At 46.4% G+C, this 18,269-nt stretch overlaps 1 protein-coding gene across 1 annotated transcript in view; it reads left to right on the top strand.

The window, feature by feature from the left end:
• Positions 1-1,146: 1,146 nt before the first annotated feature.
• Positions 1,147-18,269, top strand: part of BLK (BLK proto-oncogene, Src family tyrosine kinase) — a 25,769-nt gene continuing 8,646 nt past the window's right edge. The window contains exons 1-7 of the mRNA XM_009873397.1: positions 1,147-1,248; positions 3,455-3,503; positions 8,720-8,813; positions 9,837-9,935; positions 11,212-11,315; positions 17,379-17,528; positions 18,053-18,204. Coding sequence (XP_009871699.1) covers positions 1,147-1,248; positions 3,455-3,503; positions 8,720-8,813; positions 9,837-9,935; positions 11,212-11,315; positions 17,379-17,528; positions 18,053-18,204 — 750 coding nt within the window. The remainder of the gene's footprint in view (positions 1,249-3,454; positions 3,504-8,719; positions 8,814-9,836; positions 9,936-11,211; positions 11,316-17,378; positions 17,529-18,052; positions 18,205-18,269) is intronic.

Raw genomic sequence — 18,269 nt, forward strand, 5'->3', positions numbered from 1 at the left:
CTTTCTGCTCCCAGTCCTAGTCTCCCAGCTTAGGAAGTTAGATTCCCTCTATATAACTGTCCTTGTTCATAAAGACTGAGGCAAAGAAGACATTAAGCAATTCAGCCTTTTCCTCGTCTGATGTCACTAGTCATCCTCTCGCATCTAACAGGGGATGGAGGCTCTCATTGACCTTTCTTTTGTTATTAATATATTTATAGAAACTTTTCTTATTATCCTTAACTGTAGAGGCCAGATGAACTTCTAGATGGGCTTTGGAGCTTCTTATTTTTTTCCTACATAGCCTCACAACATTTTTATAGTCATCATGAGTTGCTTGCCCTTTTTTCCAAAGGCCATAAATCCTCTTTTCCTCTCTGAGTGCCAGCCAAATCTCCCTGTTAAGCCAGGCAGGTCATCCATGCCTCCAGCTGGATTTATGGCTAACGGGGATGACCTGCTCCTGCACCTTAAGGACCTCTTTCTTAAAGAGCGTCCAGCCTTCCTGGACTCCCAAACCCCTCAGTACCTCCAGGGATGGGGACTCCACCACTGCGCTGGACAGACTGTTTCAGGGCTTGACAAATATTTCCATGAAGAAATTTTTCCTAACATCCAGTCTAAACCTCCCCTGATGCAACTTGAGGCCATTTCCTCTTGTCTTGTTACTAATGAGAAAAGACTGACTCCCAACCTCGTTACAACCTCCTTTCAGGGAGTTTGTAGAAAGTGAGAGGGCCTCCCCTCAGCTTCCTTTTCTCCAGGGGGAACAAGCCTCCTTCCCTCAGCTGCTCCTCACAAGACTTGTTCTCCAGACCCTTCCTCAGTTTCTTTGCCCTTTTCTGGATATGCTCTAGCACCTATAAAAGCAGTCATTTGTGTTGATTTTTTGGGGGGAGATTTATAGTGTCTGTCTGAGACTCATCTGAAAAGTATGAAACACCAGAGTTGTGTGGGAACAGAAACTATGGAGTTCAGAAGGTCCAAGATAGCAGGAGGACTGTAATGGGATGATTGTAGACTCTTCCCTGCACCGTCCCACTGCCTTGCATTCTCATCTTCTCCACCTTTTTCTTCACGAACGAGAAGATCGTTTTGTCCCCCAGTGCCTGCCCCTTTTCCCAAGGGCTGACTCATTAAAGAGTTATTCATGGTCTTCCTTCCAGGATGGGGTTGCTCGGGAGCAAAAACCAGCTGACAACCACTGAGAAACACGCTTCTGGCAGCAATCAAAAAACCAAGAGTAAACCTCCTTCTGCCCCACCCAAGGTAAGCCTTCTTTTTTGTGTCCTTTTGGGATCTTCAACAACTGTTAGTGCCTGGAGCGATGCAGGCAATGCTGGTGTGAGTCAGCAAGAACTTGAGTACTTCTACTTCCTAAAACTGGGGAAATGTTGTTCAAAGGGCAAAAGAAAAATATTTGTGCCTGGCTTCCCTCCACGAGATTCTGAGTATGGGATGAGCTGTTCAGTCAACCCTTATTTGCTCTGAGTATTCTCTCTCTCAAAAAAGGATGCCCCTTTTTCTCTTTGGGGACTTGTTACGGCCGTGAATTGTCTGAGTGGGCTAGGGATGATGGTGCTCTCAAGGGCTACCTCACGCTGAGCCCAGCACAATTATTTGTGTGGTCTGGACTGCAGAGCAAGGCAGGAGACAGGGAGAGAACGTGCAGAGGCTGCTGCTCCTTGTGCCCTGCATCGCTTGAACACAAGTCCTCCCAGTTGATCCCTGTATCTTTTAGGCAGGTCTGATGCCCTCAGCACTCTGCAACTCAAGCTACTGCTGCTGACTTGCAAACAGCACAAAGAGGAGTCAGATTCAGGCTAAGATTCAAAGTTCCAAACCACAACGGATACTTTACCACAAGGGAGGTTCACTAAAGAGGGTCTACAGCTAATCTGCGGGGGAGTGGGCTGAGAATGAGGAATGCTGAGCATCTGCTGCTCCCTTTGAATTCATGCAACTTCTGCTTATGTGGACATGGGTCAGTAAGATACTGTGATTTAGGAGACCTCAAATGAAAAACTCCTTGTTTAAAATCTGTCTGGTGCTGTGCAGAGGACATGACGTTCAGACACCGGAACAGACTGCCTAGGGAGGGGGTTGAGTCGCCATCCCTGGATGTGTTCAAGTGTTGCTTAGATGTGGTGTTGGGTGATACGGTTTAGGGGTGAACTTGTAGTGTAGGGTCAATGGTTGGACTCGATGATCCCAAGGGTCTTTTCCAACCTGAATTGTTCTATGATTCTATGATTCTTTTTTTTCTTGCCCTTGTCAGCACTGCATCCAGCAGCCAGCACAAGAGAAACTCTAGGTGTTACCGCCATGTGAAAACAGATCTTGAGCTCTGACAATGGGGAGGAATTGCCCCTCATTGCTTCTGATGACAACTGGAGATGTTTTTTGCTCCTCTAGTCTAGTTTCTGAGTTCTGCCATGGTTACAAAATCTAGTCTTCATGACAGCAGATGTGAGATTGACCAAGAGGGTATTCTTTTCCTAAATTTCCTTCTTTGCAGCTCACTGGAGAGGAGCTGCTATCTGTGTAAATACAATATCATCAGTCACCTTCTGACACTCAATTTTTTTGCCACGGGCACTAAGCTCTCACATGTCAGGAGAAGTCCGTATTTCTTTCAGTTTAATTAGAAAGGGCAGTGGATGAGCAGCTCTCCCACCCCAAACTGCTGCTAAGTAGGAGTGAAAGTGTGTGAGTTAAAAACTTTTAATTTAACGTCTGTAGTTCACTCCTTTTGCACATGTATAAAAATATCTGGCAGTGGTCAAACACTCACTATAGACACTAGCTACTGTACCTTGGGCTGGACACAATATTGGTGTCTAAATTTGGGTTGAGATCAACAGAACCCCCAAGGCCACTTCCATAATATTAAACTCTTAGCCAGCAGAGCAAGGGGGTTGCATCCCAGCCAGGAGTGGTCTGTGGCCAAAAGCAGGACAAGATGAGTTGCAGTTCCTTGCTGCTGTTTAATTTGATAATATAGTCACTACCTTTGTTTTCTGAACATCTCCCTGAGCAGAGGATATTCCATGAGCCATGGGACAGGTAGGGCAACGAGTATTCCCATTTTTCTCCTTCAAATCATATTGCAATTGTCATTTCTCAATGGGACCATTCGTGTCTCATCCCCCACTGATCTGAAATCTGGCAGCAGAGTTAGACCGGGGTCTATATCGGTGGGCAGCAGATTTATGGTTTTATTTGGAGGAGAACCAGGGATTATTGAAGCTGACAGTGAACACAGCTATGAACACATCATGGCAGAACATGCTAAAGCCACCATGGCAGAATGTGCTAAAGCCACCATGACACATACAAAGCCAGGTGCAGGGGCTGTTGATTGATTACAGTGGGCTCCAGACCAGAATCCCACTCATCTATGAAGCTGCGAGCAGGTCTTCCTGCAAACAGCAGTAAATGACTTATTTTTCTTTTCTTTTTCTTTCTGCCAAAGGACAGACAATTTATCAGCATCCCTCATCTAAACCAAGCCTCTGTACAAGGTAAGATTCTTAGCTCAGTTGCTGTTTTCTTCACCTTCCTGTGGGGTTGCACAAGGTGGTGGTCCCCCAGCAGCAGGTCTGGAGAACAAGCCATCGTGTCACAGGCGTGTGGTTTCTGTGTTTATAGCATTGCCAAGGCACGGAGATTATCGCTCCGTTCCAGAAGATTCAGTTTACATCACTAACCATTTGTAGCTGCCAGTTTCTCTTGCTCATCAAAGAAATTAAGAGGGAAAAGCAGTCCTTCCTCATCGGTTGAGCAAAGTGAGATCTGAGACACCAGCCGCGTCAGATTTCTCTCTCTGCTGCCCTGTCTGCAGCGTTGACAACTTCTGGATGTTACTGACAGTTTCAGAGGAAATAGCAGGCATCAGAGCGCCCGGAGAGACTACAAAGAGAGCGAGAAGAAAGAAAAGAATGTGAAATAAGGATGCACAGAGCCCCTGCTTGGAGACCGTTTGTTGGCTTCAGCCACCTCCGCAATTATCTGCGGGTCGCAGGCGACGTTCGGTGGATGATTGCCTTTTAGCAGGTAGCCCTCTGCTACATCTGCCAAGCCTCCAACAGTAGCTTGTATTTATTCCCGTCAAAGAAGTTTTGCAGATTAAGGGCAGAGATAGAGGGAATCAGAAGAGGGCAAAAAAAATAGATAAAGCTTGGAAGAAAGCGGTGAGCGACACACAGAAGATCCTCACATGGGCAAAATTGTACCATTAGGGGAGACAGGGCATGAGGAAAGCAAAAATGGGGTGACAAATAAGTAGGATGGGTGGAATGGCAGGCCTAGGTCCTGGCGGTCTTACGGCTGATGGTGGAGGGTCTCTGCTGTTGGGCAGGCAGAGGAAATTCTGCAACTTCAAAATATTATTCAAAACTGACATTTGTTATGGGCATCAAACTTGTGGGAGGCATAACCATGTGAATCAGGGTGGGTTTCTGTGGAAGTACCATCTTTTTTCGGTGCTTTCTCTCGCAAAACTGTTTTCATGACATGTTTCCATGACATGTTTCCAAGCGGCCGTGCTTGGCTCCTACTTCCACAACTGAGCAGACACCACCAGTTTTTCACAGGGTTTTTATCAACCTTCTCTGGCGAGAAGCACAACAGAAGCCACCTTCAGGGAGGCGGCTTTTACTTCTGCTTCACGCCAGAAGGCAGAAGTGGAAAGGTGCTAAAAAATGCATTAAGTACCATGTTAGCCATTTCCAGCTCTCAAAAATATTTTAGTTTGTTAGGTTCAGTTCCACTTTTGAAGGAATATTCATACTGTCCGTCTGGAGAACTTCTTATTTTTCTCTACTCGTGCCTGAGTTTCCAGAAATGATGAGATGTCTGACTCCATCCTGTGTGGTAAAATAGGCTGCAAGATATTTGAGATATCTGAGATATTGTTGTTGTGAAAGAAGGCAATTCAAGTGAATCAATATAGAAAGCACAATATAGAAAGCACAATCCAAGAAATTTAATCGTATTAAAAAAAATCAAAGACCTGAATTATATCCTGTGCAAGCACCTCAAATTCAGTCGGGCAAAATTATTGACTGTAGAAGTGTAGCATGCAGTATAAAACAAAAACTCTTTTTCGTGGGTTCTTTTTTCATTTTTAAAATTTTCTGCTGTTCTTTCCCCTGATCTTGGTGTTGTACAACTTGTTTCACAATTTCAAACTTCCACACCGCTATCTCAGAAAACATTTATTTATTTATTTAGAGAACCAGCCTGATTCCTCCTGATATTATTTTTCGTAACAGAAGTAACACAAAGGCAGACAAGGAGTGCATAACTCTGGATCTGACTGCAGCTGGCAGCACGGTCGATCACCTTTCCACTTGGCGTGGAATCTTCCAGTGTGAGAGTCTCTCATGGTTCCATAAGCACTCATGACATCTTTAAGATTGATCCTATGGAGTCTAAACTTGCTCTTAATTCTGCACTTCTAAACCCCTCACTACAGCCCATGATGATGGTCTCTAAACACAACAAGTCCATTGCTACAGACACTGTCATTTACTTGTGTTGGATAGATAAGACATAGCAGATAGGTAGAATAACTACTGCCCGTGCCCTGCCAGGTGCTCACAACTAGATTTACGTACTACGGATGGACAGAGATGGTCATTTTGGGTGCTTGTCCTCAGGCATTATAATAACCTACAACTGTCTCATCTCCCAGGTAAGAAGAGACAGGACAAGAGGAAATGGCCTCAGGTTGCACCGGGGAGGTTTAGATTGGACATTAGGAAAAAAATTCTTCACCAGAAGGGTTGTCAAGCCCTGGCACAGGCTGCCCAGGGCAGTGGTGGAGTCCCCATCCCTGCAGGTATTTAAAAGCCGTGGAGATGTGGTGCTCAGGGGCACGAGTTAGTGGTGGAACTGGCAGTACTGGGTTAACGATTGGACCTGATGATCTTTAAAGTCTTTTCCAACCTAAACAATTCTATGATTCTATCCTAGCACAGCTCTAAACCAACTGATGGTCCTCTAGGGGACCCTGGCACCATCTCAGCTTGGCTCCACAGCCATGAGACGCTTGCAAAGACGCACGACGGGACAGTGGTGGGAAGACTGGTTGAATCATTTCTATTAAGCCATCAAACTGGCACTCAGCCTGTGCAAACCAAGCTGGTATCTAACTTGCCTGACAGCAGCCCTGAGCCAAGATGATTTGGCTCACAATCAAAGTCTGCGGGCTGCTAGCATTATCTGCAGAGCAGGCACTCTTAGCAGCCCCGACGGCTTCTCTGCCATAGAGTCACTCATGACCTAACTTGATCAAATAGGCCAAGAAAGTATTATCGAGGCTGTTTCTCAGCGGGCTGGCAGGCTCAGAGACAGGAAAGAGTCACTTTCATCGTGAGGCAGCAAGTCTTGCTGGCTCGAGCAGAGACAGCTCTTCTTCTGCCTCACTTAACCGTGCAGTGTTTCTCAACACATATTTTGAGAAGGGGATAAGAGGTGACCATAATATTTTTTCAGCATATAAAACCTTTTTGTCCTTTTGCTGGATTTTCTTTTCCTTCCTCCCTCTTTGCTTTTTTATTTTTTGGAATTTTTTTTGTTTGTTTTGTTTATTTGTACTTATGTCAGTTGCTTCAAGATCAAAACTTCATTTTATTTTCTGGAATACACACAGCCACTCTGTGCTTCAAGATGTTGACGCACTTGCTTCTATTTTTCAAAGCAAAAGTGTGACCACTGCATTATTTTACTTTCAAGAAGAGAGAGATGGTGCGTGTGGATCAACATGCTTGTTATGGACACCTTGCAGCAGGCAGATGCCCAAAACCCTTTCCTGTCATAGAAGCTGTACGATAACAACTTTCTCAACGAGGAGGCAACAAGAATTTGGGTGCATTGCTAATGCCAAACGCTTTGAGATCCCTCAAGGGGAAGCCCCCAACTGTGCAAACTATTTTGAGGCTTCAAAGCATTCTCCTTTGTGACTGATCATCCTTTTCTCCATATATAGAAGTGCGAGGCTCTGTTGAAACCTACCGTGAGTCTCCAAGTTTCTCCTTGCAAGCCTGAAAGGAACTGCTCAGGGCTTTGGTTTCCTCCCACGCTGACCCTTTCTTGTCCCTCCTCTCCAGTAAATCACCAGCAGAGCAGCAGCCAGGCCTTGCCCAGACACAAAACCCAAGTTGCCCCAGAGACACGTTATCTTGCGATGACAAAGGGCCCGTCTGGCTCTCTTGCTGGTGGCATTATTTGAAAAGGTCAAACAGAGACTGCGGCTTGACAGTCTGGTTTGAAAAATGATAATAATAGACCATCCATTGGTCTGGATGCATTAATTGGGCTATGTAGAAGATAAAACCTTTCTGCAGCAAATAGTCTTATTTTTATTGTTATTATTATTATTGTTATTAATTATTTTTATTATTTAAAATTTTTTCTTTTTCTATTTTCTTTTTCTTTCTTTTTCTTTTTCTTTTTCTTTTTCTTTTTCTTTTTCTTTTTCTTTTTCTTTTTCTTTTTCTTTTTCTTTTTCTTTTTCTTTTTCTTTTCCTTTTTCTTTTCCTTTTCCTTTTTCTTTTCCTTTTTCTTTCTCTTTCCCTTTCCCTTTCCCTTTCCCTTTCCCTTTCCCTTTCCCTTTTTCTTCTTCTCCTTCTTCTTCTCCTTCTTCTCTTCACCCTTGTGCTTTGGTTTGATTTTTGCCTTACTCCACACATGCTGAGCCCCTTTATAAAGTCTGATCTCCCCAAAATAGCTGCCTGTTTCTGCTTCAGCAGCTGCGAGCCCACAGAGAACATGTGAACAGTCGCACGACCTCTCCCAGCACACACCAGCACAACCCAGCCATGCAGAGGTAGCGATTCAGCTCCAGCCCACAGAGATCTGTCCCATGGCAGGCCAGCAGCCTCACACCACGTGTAGTCACGCACAGTGAAAGCCAAAGTTCATTTTGCCCTGCCTAAATTTAGGCTCAACTGTCATGGCTGGAGTAATAGCAACAGGGTAGGATAGAGGATGGGGATCCAGGCTTGCTCACAGCCTCAATCCAGGTGGGTTGCAAGCAGAATGGGGGACATGGAGCATCGGATTTGGAGTGTGGAGCATCACAGCAGGGAAGGGGATCCTGGAGCCGCCGCTGCCCTCCTGGGAATTTCAGCTGCAGAGAGCAGGCGGGTGCTGTGGAGGTGCCGGGTTAAAAGTGAGATCACATCGTCAAGGTGCATGAAAGGGATGGCAAGATAAAGGCTGAGTCGAGAACATCTGGAGGGAGAGTCAAACCCTAGCAATGGGCTCGAATAACAGAAACTGAGATGACTTGATACCTTTTTTCAATCAAGCAAACATCATCTTTTTGAGTCAAATCGTGGAGCCACCCTGGGAAATGTTGTTACAGCAATTTTCATTTACTACTGTGTAAAACTCAGGCCAAACACTGACAGGTTATTATGATCCTTCTCATTCCACACAAACCCTTTTTTCTTGTTGACACGCTAGGTTTTGTGGATAAGGCGGGAGGAGGGGGGTCTGGAGTGCTTTAAAAACACGTAAATGGGAAACACTTTGGTCAATCAATGCTGGTCCCAGAGCAGAGGTTCTGGTTGGCAGGAAAGCTGGGTTGATGGAAAGCTTGGCTTTTGGAGGACAGGGGGGATGGCAGCCCCTGCGTGCGGGGTGTGAAATGCCCCACCATACAGCCTGGTGTGCATCACCCACCTGGCAGGGAACCAGCTGGATTCAGCAGTGCCTTTGCTTCTTTCAGATGACGTGATTGTGATTGCACTGTACGATTTTCCTGCCTCAAGTGACCGTGACCTGCAGCTGGTCAAGGGGGAGAAACTCCAAGTCCTCTCTAAGTAAGTGACCTGCTGCCAGAGAGGGGTTCAAAGATGAGGACGGTGAGGTTGGGAAAAGGGGGACCTTGGGGTCAGACACCAGTTTGTAGCTTCCCACTTCTGAGCCTGTGCCTCAGTTTTGTTCTAGTGTGACTCTGGGTGCTCTCTTCTCTCTGACAAGGTGGAGAGGGTGACACTTCCATGCTTTCCTTGGGTTACCGATACTTTGGGGTCAGATAGTGTCCCTGCCTGGATGCTAAAGGGACCTTCTTCACTGCTGGTGTGCGTGGGCACAGAAGTAGCCTAAATAACAACAATAACTGAGCTTCTGTTTCATATTTTGTGCTGATTGTGCTTTTGCAAAGGATGTGGGTTGGGTGTAGTCAGAGGACAGGACAGAACTGAGCCAGAGGCACACGGTTTCATTTCACCTTCTTAAACTCATGAGAAGTGTCTGAGAGTCCATCTGCCCAGTCCATAACAGGGCAGAGGTGGACTTAGGTCATTTGGCCTTGTAGGGCTTCTCCAGCCTTCACCCCTCTGTACGGTGGCCTCCAGAGGTGACATTTCTCACTCAGATGCCATGGGACGTGACCCATGGGGAAACTGCTGGGTGGGGATGGCTTTTGGTCACATCTGGGGACTGAGTCAGTGGTGGGAGAGCAAAGCAGTGGGTGTCTGGCAGACAGAGGAAGGAGCAGGAAGGAGGACCCCCAATGTCCTAGTGCAAGAGGCAAAATAAACTTATGGTGACCCAGATTTCCCTACTTTCACTTGGGTCACCTAACAGAGATTTGGATCTGTGGTCACTCTAAGCTTCTGCATTCATGGAAAGACACCATCACCTACAGAAGTCCTGGAGACATGAACAGCCTTCAACCTGGTGGTTGTCCTAGGAAAATGAGAGGGCCCTATAGAGTGGATTAAAGAGTGCTGGCCTGTTTTCAGTGCTCAAACCCCCAGCAGGCATGCTGTCCCTGCAGCTTTAGCTTGTCCTGAAACGTCCTCTGGGCACTCACACTTCTTCTTCTGCTTGTTTTGCAGCGAGGGGGACTGGTGGCTGGCAAAATCCCTCAGCAGCGGGAGGAAAGGCTACATCCCCAGTAACTTCGTTGCCCTAGTAGACAGTTTGGAAGAGGAAAAGTAAGTGTGCAAGCTTATGAATGGTGAAAATTGATGCAGAGCCCTGTCTCTCAATAAGATACGGGACCAGCTTTACTTGCCAGCAAAAAGATGTCACCTCTGAGATGGATGGCAAAAGGTCCTTCATCCTCCTCAGCGACACTGCCCAGAAGTTCAGGAGAAGTTTCAAGCACCACATGGGTGCAGAGCAGGGAGGATGTGGTTGCTGTGAGGAAAGTGGGCCAAGATTCCTGTCCCATGGATTTCATCCGCTGTGGAAAATAAGGATTTGGGGAAAAGAATATAAAATTTATGTTTGCACTAGTAAATTAGCAGTGCCAGGGACCATCCTCTGGCCCCACTGGGCCAGTCCATCCATATGCATAGTGTAGGGCTCTGTCAGCCTCCAGGATGGTGTCCATGTGCAATCTGGGACTTGGGATCACTCGGGATAGGTTAATAATTGATCTTAAAAGTCTTCTTCTGTCTTGGCAATTCTGTGATTCTGTGGGAAGGGGTAGATTACTCAGGTCTTGGGAGTGCCAGTGCCCGCACCAACAACTGAACAGGGCAAACGACTGAGTGCCAGTGCCCAGACCCACAGCCCAGAGCTGTTTGTTTCATTAGCCCAGATGCAGCCTTCCCGTTTGGCTCCCTGAGAAGAAGATCGTAAGAAAGGCTGAGCCAAAAGGGTGTGCTATGCCTATAATACAAGAAATTGCTTCCATGACTTGTTGTCCTCTATGGCATTCAGTTATACACGATCAGTCCCATTCAGAGGGACCCAGCCTTCACTGAATTCAGCAAATATTTAGAAGTGCACAGAGTTTGAGACGTAATTGCTCTTTGTAACCAAAGGGTACATTTAAATGGTTATGGGCACCCTGTGCTCAGCCTCCAGTCCACGTACCTGTTTTATTTCCAGCCTGCCTGGGCACTTCTTAGGGCTTCCTCACTTGCCAGGTGAGCTGTGGGTCTGGGTGTGCCATGGAGGCTGAGCTTGCACTTCTCTCATGTACGGCGTACCACAAGTGCCGTCTGCTCTCTCCTCTGGCTGAATTGCTAGGATGTGAAACGAGCCCAGAGTGACCAAAATCTGGTGTTAATCTACTGAAAACAGTCTATTACTGCCACTTTCCAGCTGGTGAAAAACTATTTGCTGATAAAAATAACCCTCCGTTTCAGAGTGTAACGATAAAGAAAAATGAACTAGCTGGAAAGAATGTCTTTTCTTTTTTTTTTTTTTTTTTAGGGCTTCTCTATTTCAAGCCACAATTTTGCCTTTTCTGTCTCCCAGGTGGTATTTTAAAACTCTGAGCAGAAAAGATGCTGAACGGCTGCTGTTGTCTTCTGGTAACAAAGTCGGCTCTTTCCTTGTCCGAGAGAGTGAAACCAGCAAAGGTGAGATCGGCAGAGCAAGGGTAACTCCTCGTTATTGCCACAGGTTGGAAAACCTTTCAGACCTGAGCTGCAGAGTTCATCTGGGTCAGTGTTTCTTGCATCTGACTGGACAAAATAGAGCTTGCTGGGCTCAGTAGGGCTGTGGGAGTAAGCTGGGGATTTGGAAGACAAAGATTTGCTCTTGATGCTACTTGTATGTTTAGTCTGGGCTGTGGTAAGCGTGGCTCTTGTCACCAGAGACACAGGAACACAGATAAGCAGAAGATACTTTCCAAAACAAAGTTTTTCTTTCCCTTTTCTTCCCAAAGAAATAGTAGGGTTGGGGTTTTTTTTGGCAAATGGAGATCCTTCCATGTACGCTTGAAGAAGCATTTGTCCTGCTTACAGCAAAAACTTGCAGAATTTTGGAAAAAATATTTCGGTGAAGAGGAAATGTCTTTTTCTGAGAGTCAGTAGTAGGGTGAATTGATGCAAACCAGGACTTTTGGAAGGAGACTGACAAGCAGGACAGGGGGACTTCATACACTATCCTTCCCTATGAACACATCTGGCCTATGAAGACATGACCCAATGGCGCATTCTCCTCCACGGAAGTCTCATGTTTATCCCAATGGTGAGAGATCAGCTTGTCCTCCGAAACGCAAGCCTCACCTCTGCTTTTTCTGATATTTAGTAGCCTGTCTTAAAATACAGCTGCATTCGTTTAAGCACTTCATCCTCTGAATCACCCTACGCAATCATCTTCTACCTGAATACCTTGTGCTTTAAACTGCCTGACTGGCCACAGTGACACCATTTGATTCATCTTAATCATAGCTTCCTCTTCTCTAAAGAAGGAAAAGAGAAAGTCCCACATCTCCAAATGTGCTGTGAAGCTGTGACCCACCATGAGATGTCCAGAGCAATGTCATGGAGTTAACTCTGCCCTTCAAACCCCCTAACTTCTTCCTGTTTTCCTCCTCCATGATGCAAATTTTCATTCACTCTGCACATCATCAACAACATTTGACCTTCAGGGCCAAGCACAGAGTCAAGCTAAGGGCAGTAATCCCCTTAGCTGAATCCACTAAGGGTGGTTGCCTCATACTGGGTTGTCTTCAGCACAGTGGGATGCATTCTGCACCCTTGCTTTAGAGCAGCACCTCTTCATAACCCACCCTAAGCATGGCTCATGGTTAAAGATACTGAAGATCTGCAAATCTGGAAGCTCAGCTTTCAGTCAACATTTTGCAGAGACTGTGAAAGGCACATTCAGCGCCCTGAGAAGCTGGGTCCTTGTCAAGACAGTGTGGGAAGTAGACCAGCAATGAAATCATCGTCAGAGAGCTTCATGAAGCTGCTGGAAATAATCAAATCTTCCCTCAAAGTAATAATCATTCCGAAACCTTCAGGAATGCAGTTGCACAGCTGTGTCGAGTCACGAAGTTCTGGCTTGAGACAAGACTGCTGCATCTGTGCTTCTGAAAGGAGGGACCTTGGAGAGCTGAGCTGCCACATCCAGCTGAGCTCCTGGATTTCCCACCAGGAAGCAGGCAAGAGCCTGATGAGACCTGTAGGAGCAGGAGATGCCACATGTGATGGGACTTAACCTGAAATGCAGGTATCAAAACGCAGATATCTCACATGGCAGTTGCCTGAGCTTTGACAGTGGAGTCAGTGGAGCTTGATTTGGTTGCCAAACCCTGAATGTCTTAGAGTTATCTCCAGGGTCTCCACTAGTAGGTGTGGGTTTGCACCACATCTGCCAAGTCCCTGCAGATATTCCAGAGCATCTCAAATTTTGTCCCTCTATACTCAGCTCTGGTGAGGCTGTACTTCAAATACTGTGTTCAGTTTGGGGCCCTTCCTGACAAGAAGGATGTTGAGGTGCTGGAGAATGTCCAAAGAAGGACAATGAAGCTGGGGAGGGGTCTTGAGAACAAGTCTGATGAGGAGCAGCTGGAGGAACTGGGGTTGTTCAGCCTGAAGAAAAGGAGGGGAGACATCCCTCTCTACAGCTGTCTGAGAGGAGACTAGTGAGGTGGGGTTTGATCTCTTCTCCCGTGTAACAATCAATGGGACAAGAAGAAATGGCCTCCAGGGGAGATTTAGATTGGATATTAAAAAAAAATTTCTTCACCAGAAGGGTTATCAATCCCTGTCACAGGCTGCCCAGGGCAGTGGTGGCAACCCATCCCTGGAGGGATTTGAAAGCCGTGTAGATGTGGTGCTCAGGGACATGGTTTAGTGGTGGACCTGGCAGTGTTGGGTTAGAGGTTGGACTCGGTGATCTTCAAGGTCTTTTCCAACCTAAATGATTCTGTAATTTTATGATTCTAAGTAGTTCCAGATATCCAAGTTTAGGTGACTGAATCAGCCCTAGTGGACCTGGCAGTGTTGGGTTAGAGGTTGGACTCGGTGATCTTCAAGGTCTTTTCCAACCTAAATGATTCTGTGATTTTATGATTCTAAGTAGTTCCAGACATCCAAGTTTAGGTGACTGAATCAGCCCTAGGTATGGTGTGAAGTCGAATTCCACCCTCTATGTGTTCCATGGCCCTTTCCCGTACAAACCTCAGCACCCTCTGAACATAAAGGACCTGAGAGCCCTTTGTAGGGTGGTTTGTGTGTCCCAGATCCAAAACAGGAGGGTCTGACACCTAGAGCTGCCGAGGGCAAGATTCAGTTGTGCTCACACTGCTCTGAGCTGGTGTTGAGTGCAGGTGTGGACCTCTGTGTGTCAGCCCAGCTCTGTGCTGGGATGCAGGACTGTAGGACAGGCAAACGTTGCTTATGGTGAGGAGCAAGAAATCCTTTCGCCCACTCTGGCTATCGTCAGGGAAGATTAGGACTCCTGCCATCTGTCCGGCTCCACTTAACATTTTTCATTCGTTGCTGTCACTGGGAGAAGAGAGAATTGAAACTTTTCAGACCTAATGCTTTGCCTTTACACTGCAGCTCCCAAGGGAACAATAACCAGCCACAGTGAATGACAGAGAAAGCTCTACCAGCAAATGAAACTCTGACTTGGAGTGAAATACAGTCATTAGCTCTAATGGCAGGATAAGTATTTATGCTGGCAGTAGGCAGTTGATAGATTGGCCTGGAGAGTGCCCGGAGCTCCTGTCACCTCCGTATGCTCTGTATCACTGGTTTGGAAGATACAAGAGGGTTTGAAGTGTCAGTGGGCTCTGGAAAGGAGGAGAATGGGCAGTTTGGGTGCAACTTCTGCTGAATCCCGGCCCCCTAAGCACCCACTCACACATGTTAGTTGTTAATTCCTGTGCTCCCTTCTGCAGCGGTGCCTTTTGTTGGTATAGCTGGGTCCACATCACGTTTGACTCCTTCCTTTCACAGGACTTGCGTTGTAGAAAAGCCACACGCGTACCCTAAGCTGTGTCCCAGGCATGCAAAGCAACCTCTTGGGCTTGTGCCATTATAAGCCTGAATCTGATGGGCTGCAGCACAACCTGCACATTATTTCAATTGCTTTGGAATTTAAATAATATCATCATCCTCAACAGCAACAGTAGAAGTTAATAATAACAAATAATATCTATATATTATTGATAATATTGATGATATTAATAGTAATAAAAATAGTAATATTATTTATTTTTGCAACTATAGTCCACATAAGTAACACAGAGGAGCCAAAGGAGGTCTGGGGCCAAGTGCTAGGGCATGTCAAAGTGGCTGATCACCTCAAGCAGGACTTGTGCTGAGCACTGTGGACACAGGCCCCAGGAACACCTCTCTGCACCCACCAGGGACCAAAGATCACACCCTGGGAATGACATCCTTAGATGTGTAGTGACCTTTGGGCACTGAGACATGGACTGGAAAAATGAGCTATTCCTTTTCCCTTCCCTTGAGTTTTCTGTTGCTGCACTGAAGATGCTTTAGGGCTGTTTCTTAGATATTCTCTGATGGTTGCCACTTGGGGGTGTTGGTCAATGAAAAACTGAACATGACTCAGCAGTGTGCACTTGCAGCCCAAAAAGCCAGTTATATCCTGGACTTCATCCAAATCAGAGTGCCCAGCAGGTCGAGGGAGGGGATTCTGCCCCTCTGCTCTGCTCTGGTGAGATCCCACCTGCAGTTCTGTGTCCACCTCTGGGGCCCCCAACATAAGAAGGACATAGACCTGTTGGAGCAGGTCCAGAGTAGACCACGAAGATGATGAGAGGGCTGGAGCATGTCCCCTGTGAGGACAGGATGAGAGTTGGGGCTGTTCAGCCTGGAGTCCTGGGACACCTTATAGAAGTCTTCCAGTACTTAAATGGGGCTGTTAAGGAAGATGGGGACAGATGTTTTAGCAGGGCCTGTTGCAGTAGGAGAAGGCATAATGGCTTTAAACCAAAAGACAGTGGATTTAGACCAGATGTAAGGAAAATTTATCTACTTTTTTACAATGAGAGTGATGAAACATTGGCACAGGTTGCGCAGAGAGGTGGTAAAGCTCCATCACTGGAAAAATTCAAAATCAGGTTGGATGGGGCTCTGAACAACCTGATCTAGTTAAAGACGTCCCTGCTCACTGCAGGGGGGGTTGAACTAGTTGACCTTTAAAGGTCCCTTCCAACCCAAACCATTCTATGATTCTGTGTTATGCTAAAGTACTGATTGATCCAAATGGGCTTCTCAGTCTGCCTTCTGACTGACACTCATGGTGAAGGAAAGAGTTTCAAAAGAACATCTTCTGTTGAGGAGCCTACCATGCTGAGGCTGTCTGCTTCAAATCTTGAGGTTCTCTGGCTCTGCATTTAAACCAGTAGGTCTTCCATAAACATTATGCCACCATATCTCTGCAGAATAGGAGCGTTTCCCTGCCCCCAACAACTGCTAGCACTTGGAAAAAAATTAGGCTCTCCCAAATTCTGCTTGAAAAGATTTACGTTCACTGCAATAGAGCAAACGTCCACAAAGGTTGTTTTCTTTTGTTAACTTTTACAAAATGCGAATGGTTTCCAGTTCCAGTGTAGGGAGCTGCTGCTGCAATGGAAAAACACCAGCCAGGGAGGGTTATGTTAGCAAACTTTCCCCTCGCATGCAGGATTAGGGTTTGAGAATCGTTATGGAAGGCCCCACTTCTGCTTATGATCCTACATGACAGATACATACTTTTTAACATATATAGCCTTGCCTTTTCAAACATTAAAAAAGGCAGCCTGTTAACCCGGGTGATGTATTAGATTTTTCACAGCCCAGCAGGCTTGTAACAACTGACTCCGGAAATATGATCCAGACAAAGGGGGAAAAAAATATGCTGCTGAGCTGTATTGCAATTTGCACTGACACAGGCTGGAAGTTGCTGCTCTTCAGCAACATCTAGTGATGTTTTTGTGCACAGTAAAACAACTCCATGGTTTAGGTTATAAACCTATTAGAGGAAAGGCAGGTTGGAGTAGTAGATCATTGAGTAGCTCCCTTGAGGTCAAAAGGCCCATGAATCTCAGGTGTGGTTTTACCACAGTCACAAGTTTATGACTGAACAAGACAAATCTTCTGAATCTCCCTTCTGTACTTCCCAGCTGAACCCCTGACCTTGGTACAAGGGTTATAGGGGATAAATAGAAACACAGGAACCTTGGGTAATGCCAAGAAGGGACACAGATCTATTGGCCTTTCCTCTCTCACTGACCAAAATTCAGCTTGTGACAGCAGGTGGTTCAGCTCCCTGTCAGTCCTGTGTTTTCACAGACTGGTGAGACTGCAGTCACTTTTGTTTCATCCAGACGAGACTGGGCTTGGCAGAGCTCAGATGGAACAGCATCTCTGGCTGAAGATGTGCTATGGATTACCATATTCCTTCCTTGGGGCTGTTGGCCATGGCGTAGCCAGATTTTACTCATTGAAGCCTCAACACGCCCAGTTAAGCTCTAAAGAACCCTTATTATCTCCACTTGCCCTGGAGAGAGGGAAGTGTGCAGCTTTGTGGTTTAGTGGCACTTGCCCTGAGAAGACATTGTCAAGGGCTGGGAAAAGTGTCTGCAGTTTAGGCAGCCAAGGAAAGAGGAGGTAGCCGTTCCCTGAGCAGGGTGCTACTTGTCCTCATGGTTCCTTCTTCTGCTTCTTCTCCAGGTTCCTATTCCTTGTCTGTGAGAGACAGAGACTCTGCCCATGGGGACATCATCAAACACTACAGGATTCGCTCCTTAGATGATGGGGGGTATTACATCTCCCCCAGGACGACTTTCTGCAGCCTGCCAGAGCTAATCCATCATTACAGCCGTAAGTGATTTGCATTCCCTAATGGGTTTGTCCTCTAGCAGAAGGTGGGTGTGTGGACAGAGGGAGGACAGGCTTACTAGGCACCACCGCCACGGGTGGTGTGCTCCTACAAGCAGAACCTGGGCACCTACATCCTGTATTTCATCCTAGGGCATTGTAGGGGTGAGCTCTGCTCACAGCCCTATAACCAGGGAGTGTCTCCCATCAGGAGAAGAAAGGGATATGCAGGAGGAATGCTTGGGAAGCAGGGTTTAGACTAGCTGAGCAGGAGAATTTTCTCTTCTATGGCTCTAATTGAGCTTTTTCCTTTCATTTGGTCCATTCTGTGGGTGTTGATCTTTGTGGCTGAAACATTTGTGTAGCTGTGGAGCTTTCCCATAGGTTGACTTTCTCCTGACATGTGCAGATGGACCAGGAGGTTGGCTCTGCCATCCCATTGAACTGTCTTGTGGTCATGATAGTGTTGGGTAGATGGTTGGACTAGATCATTTTCCAACCATAATGATTTTATGATTCTCATACAGAGAAAGGGGACGGCCTGTGCCAGCGGCTCACATCTCCCTGCATATCCCTGGTTCCCCAGAGACCCTGGGCACAGGATGAATGGGAGATCCCACGGGAGTCTCTGAAGCTTGTGAAGAAACTTGGCAGTGGGCAATTTGGGGAAGTGTGGATGGGGAAGTATAATTCTCCCCATTCTAGGAAAAAAATATATAAACAGAGATGGAAAGCCTTCTTTCC

This window comes from Apaloderma vittatum, unplaced genomic scaffold, assembly GCF_000703405.1.
Source record: "Apaloderma vittatum isolate BGI_N311 unplaced genomic scaffold, ASM70340v1 scaffold4197, whole genome shotgun sequence".
NCBI lineage: Eukaryota > Metazoa > Chordata > Aves > Trogoniformes > Trogonidae > Apaloderma > Apaloderma vittatum.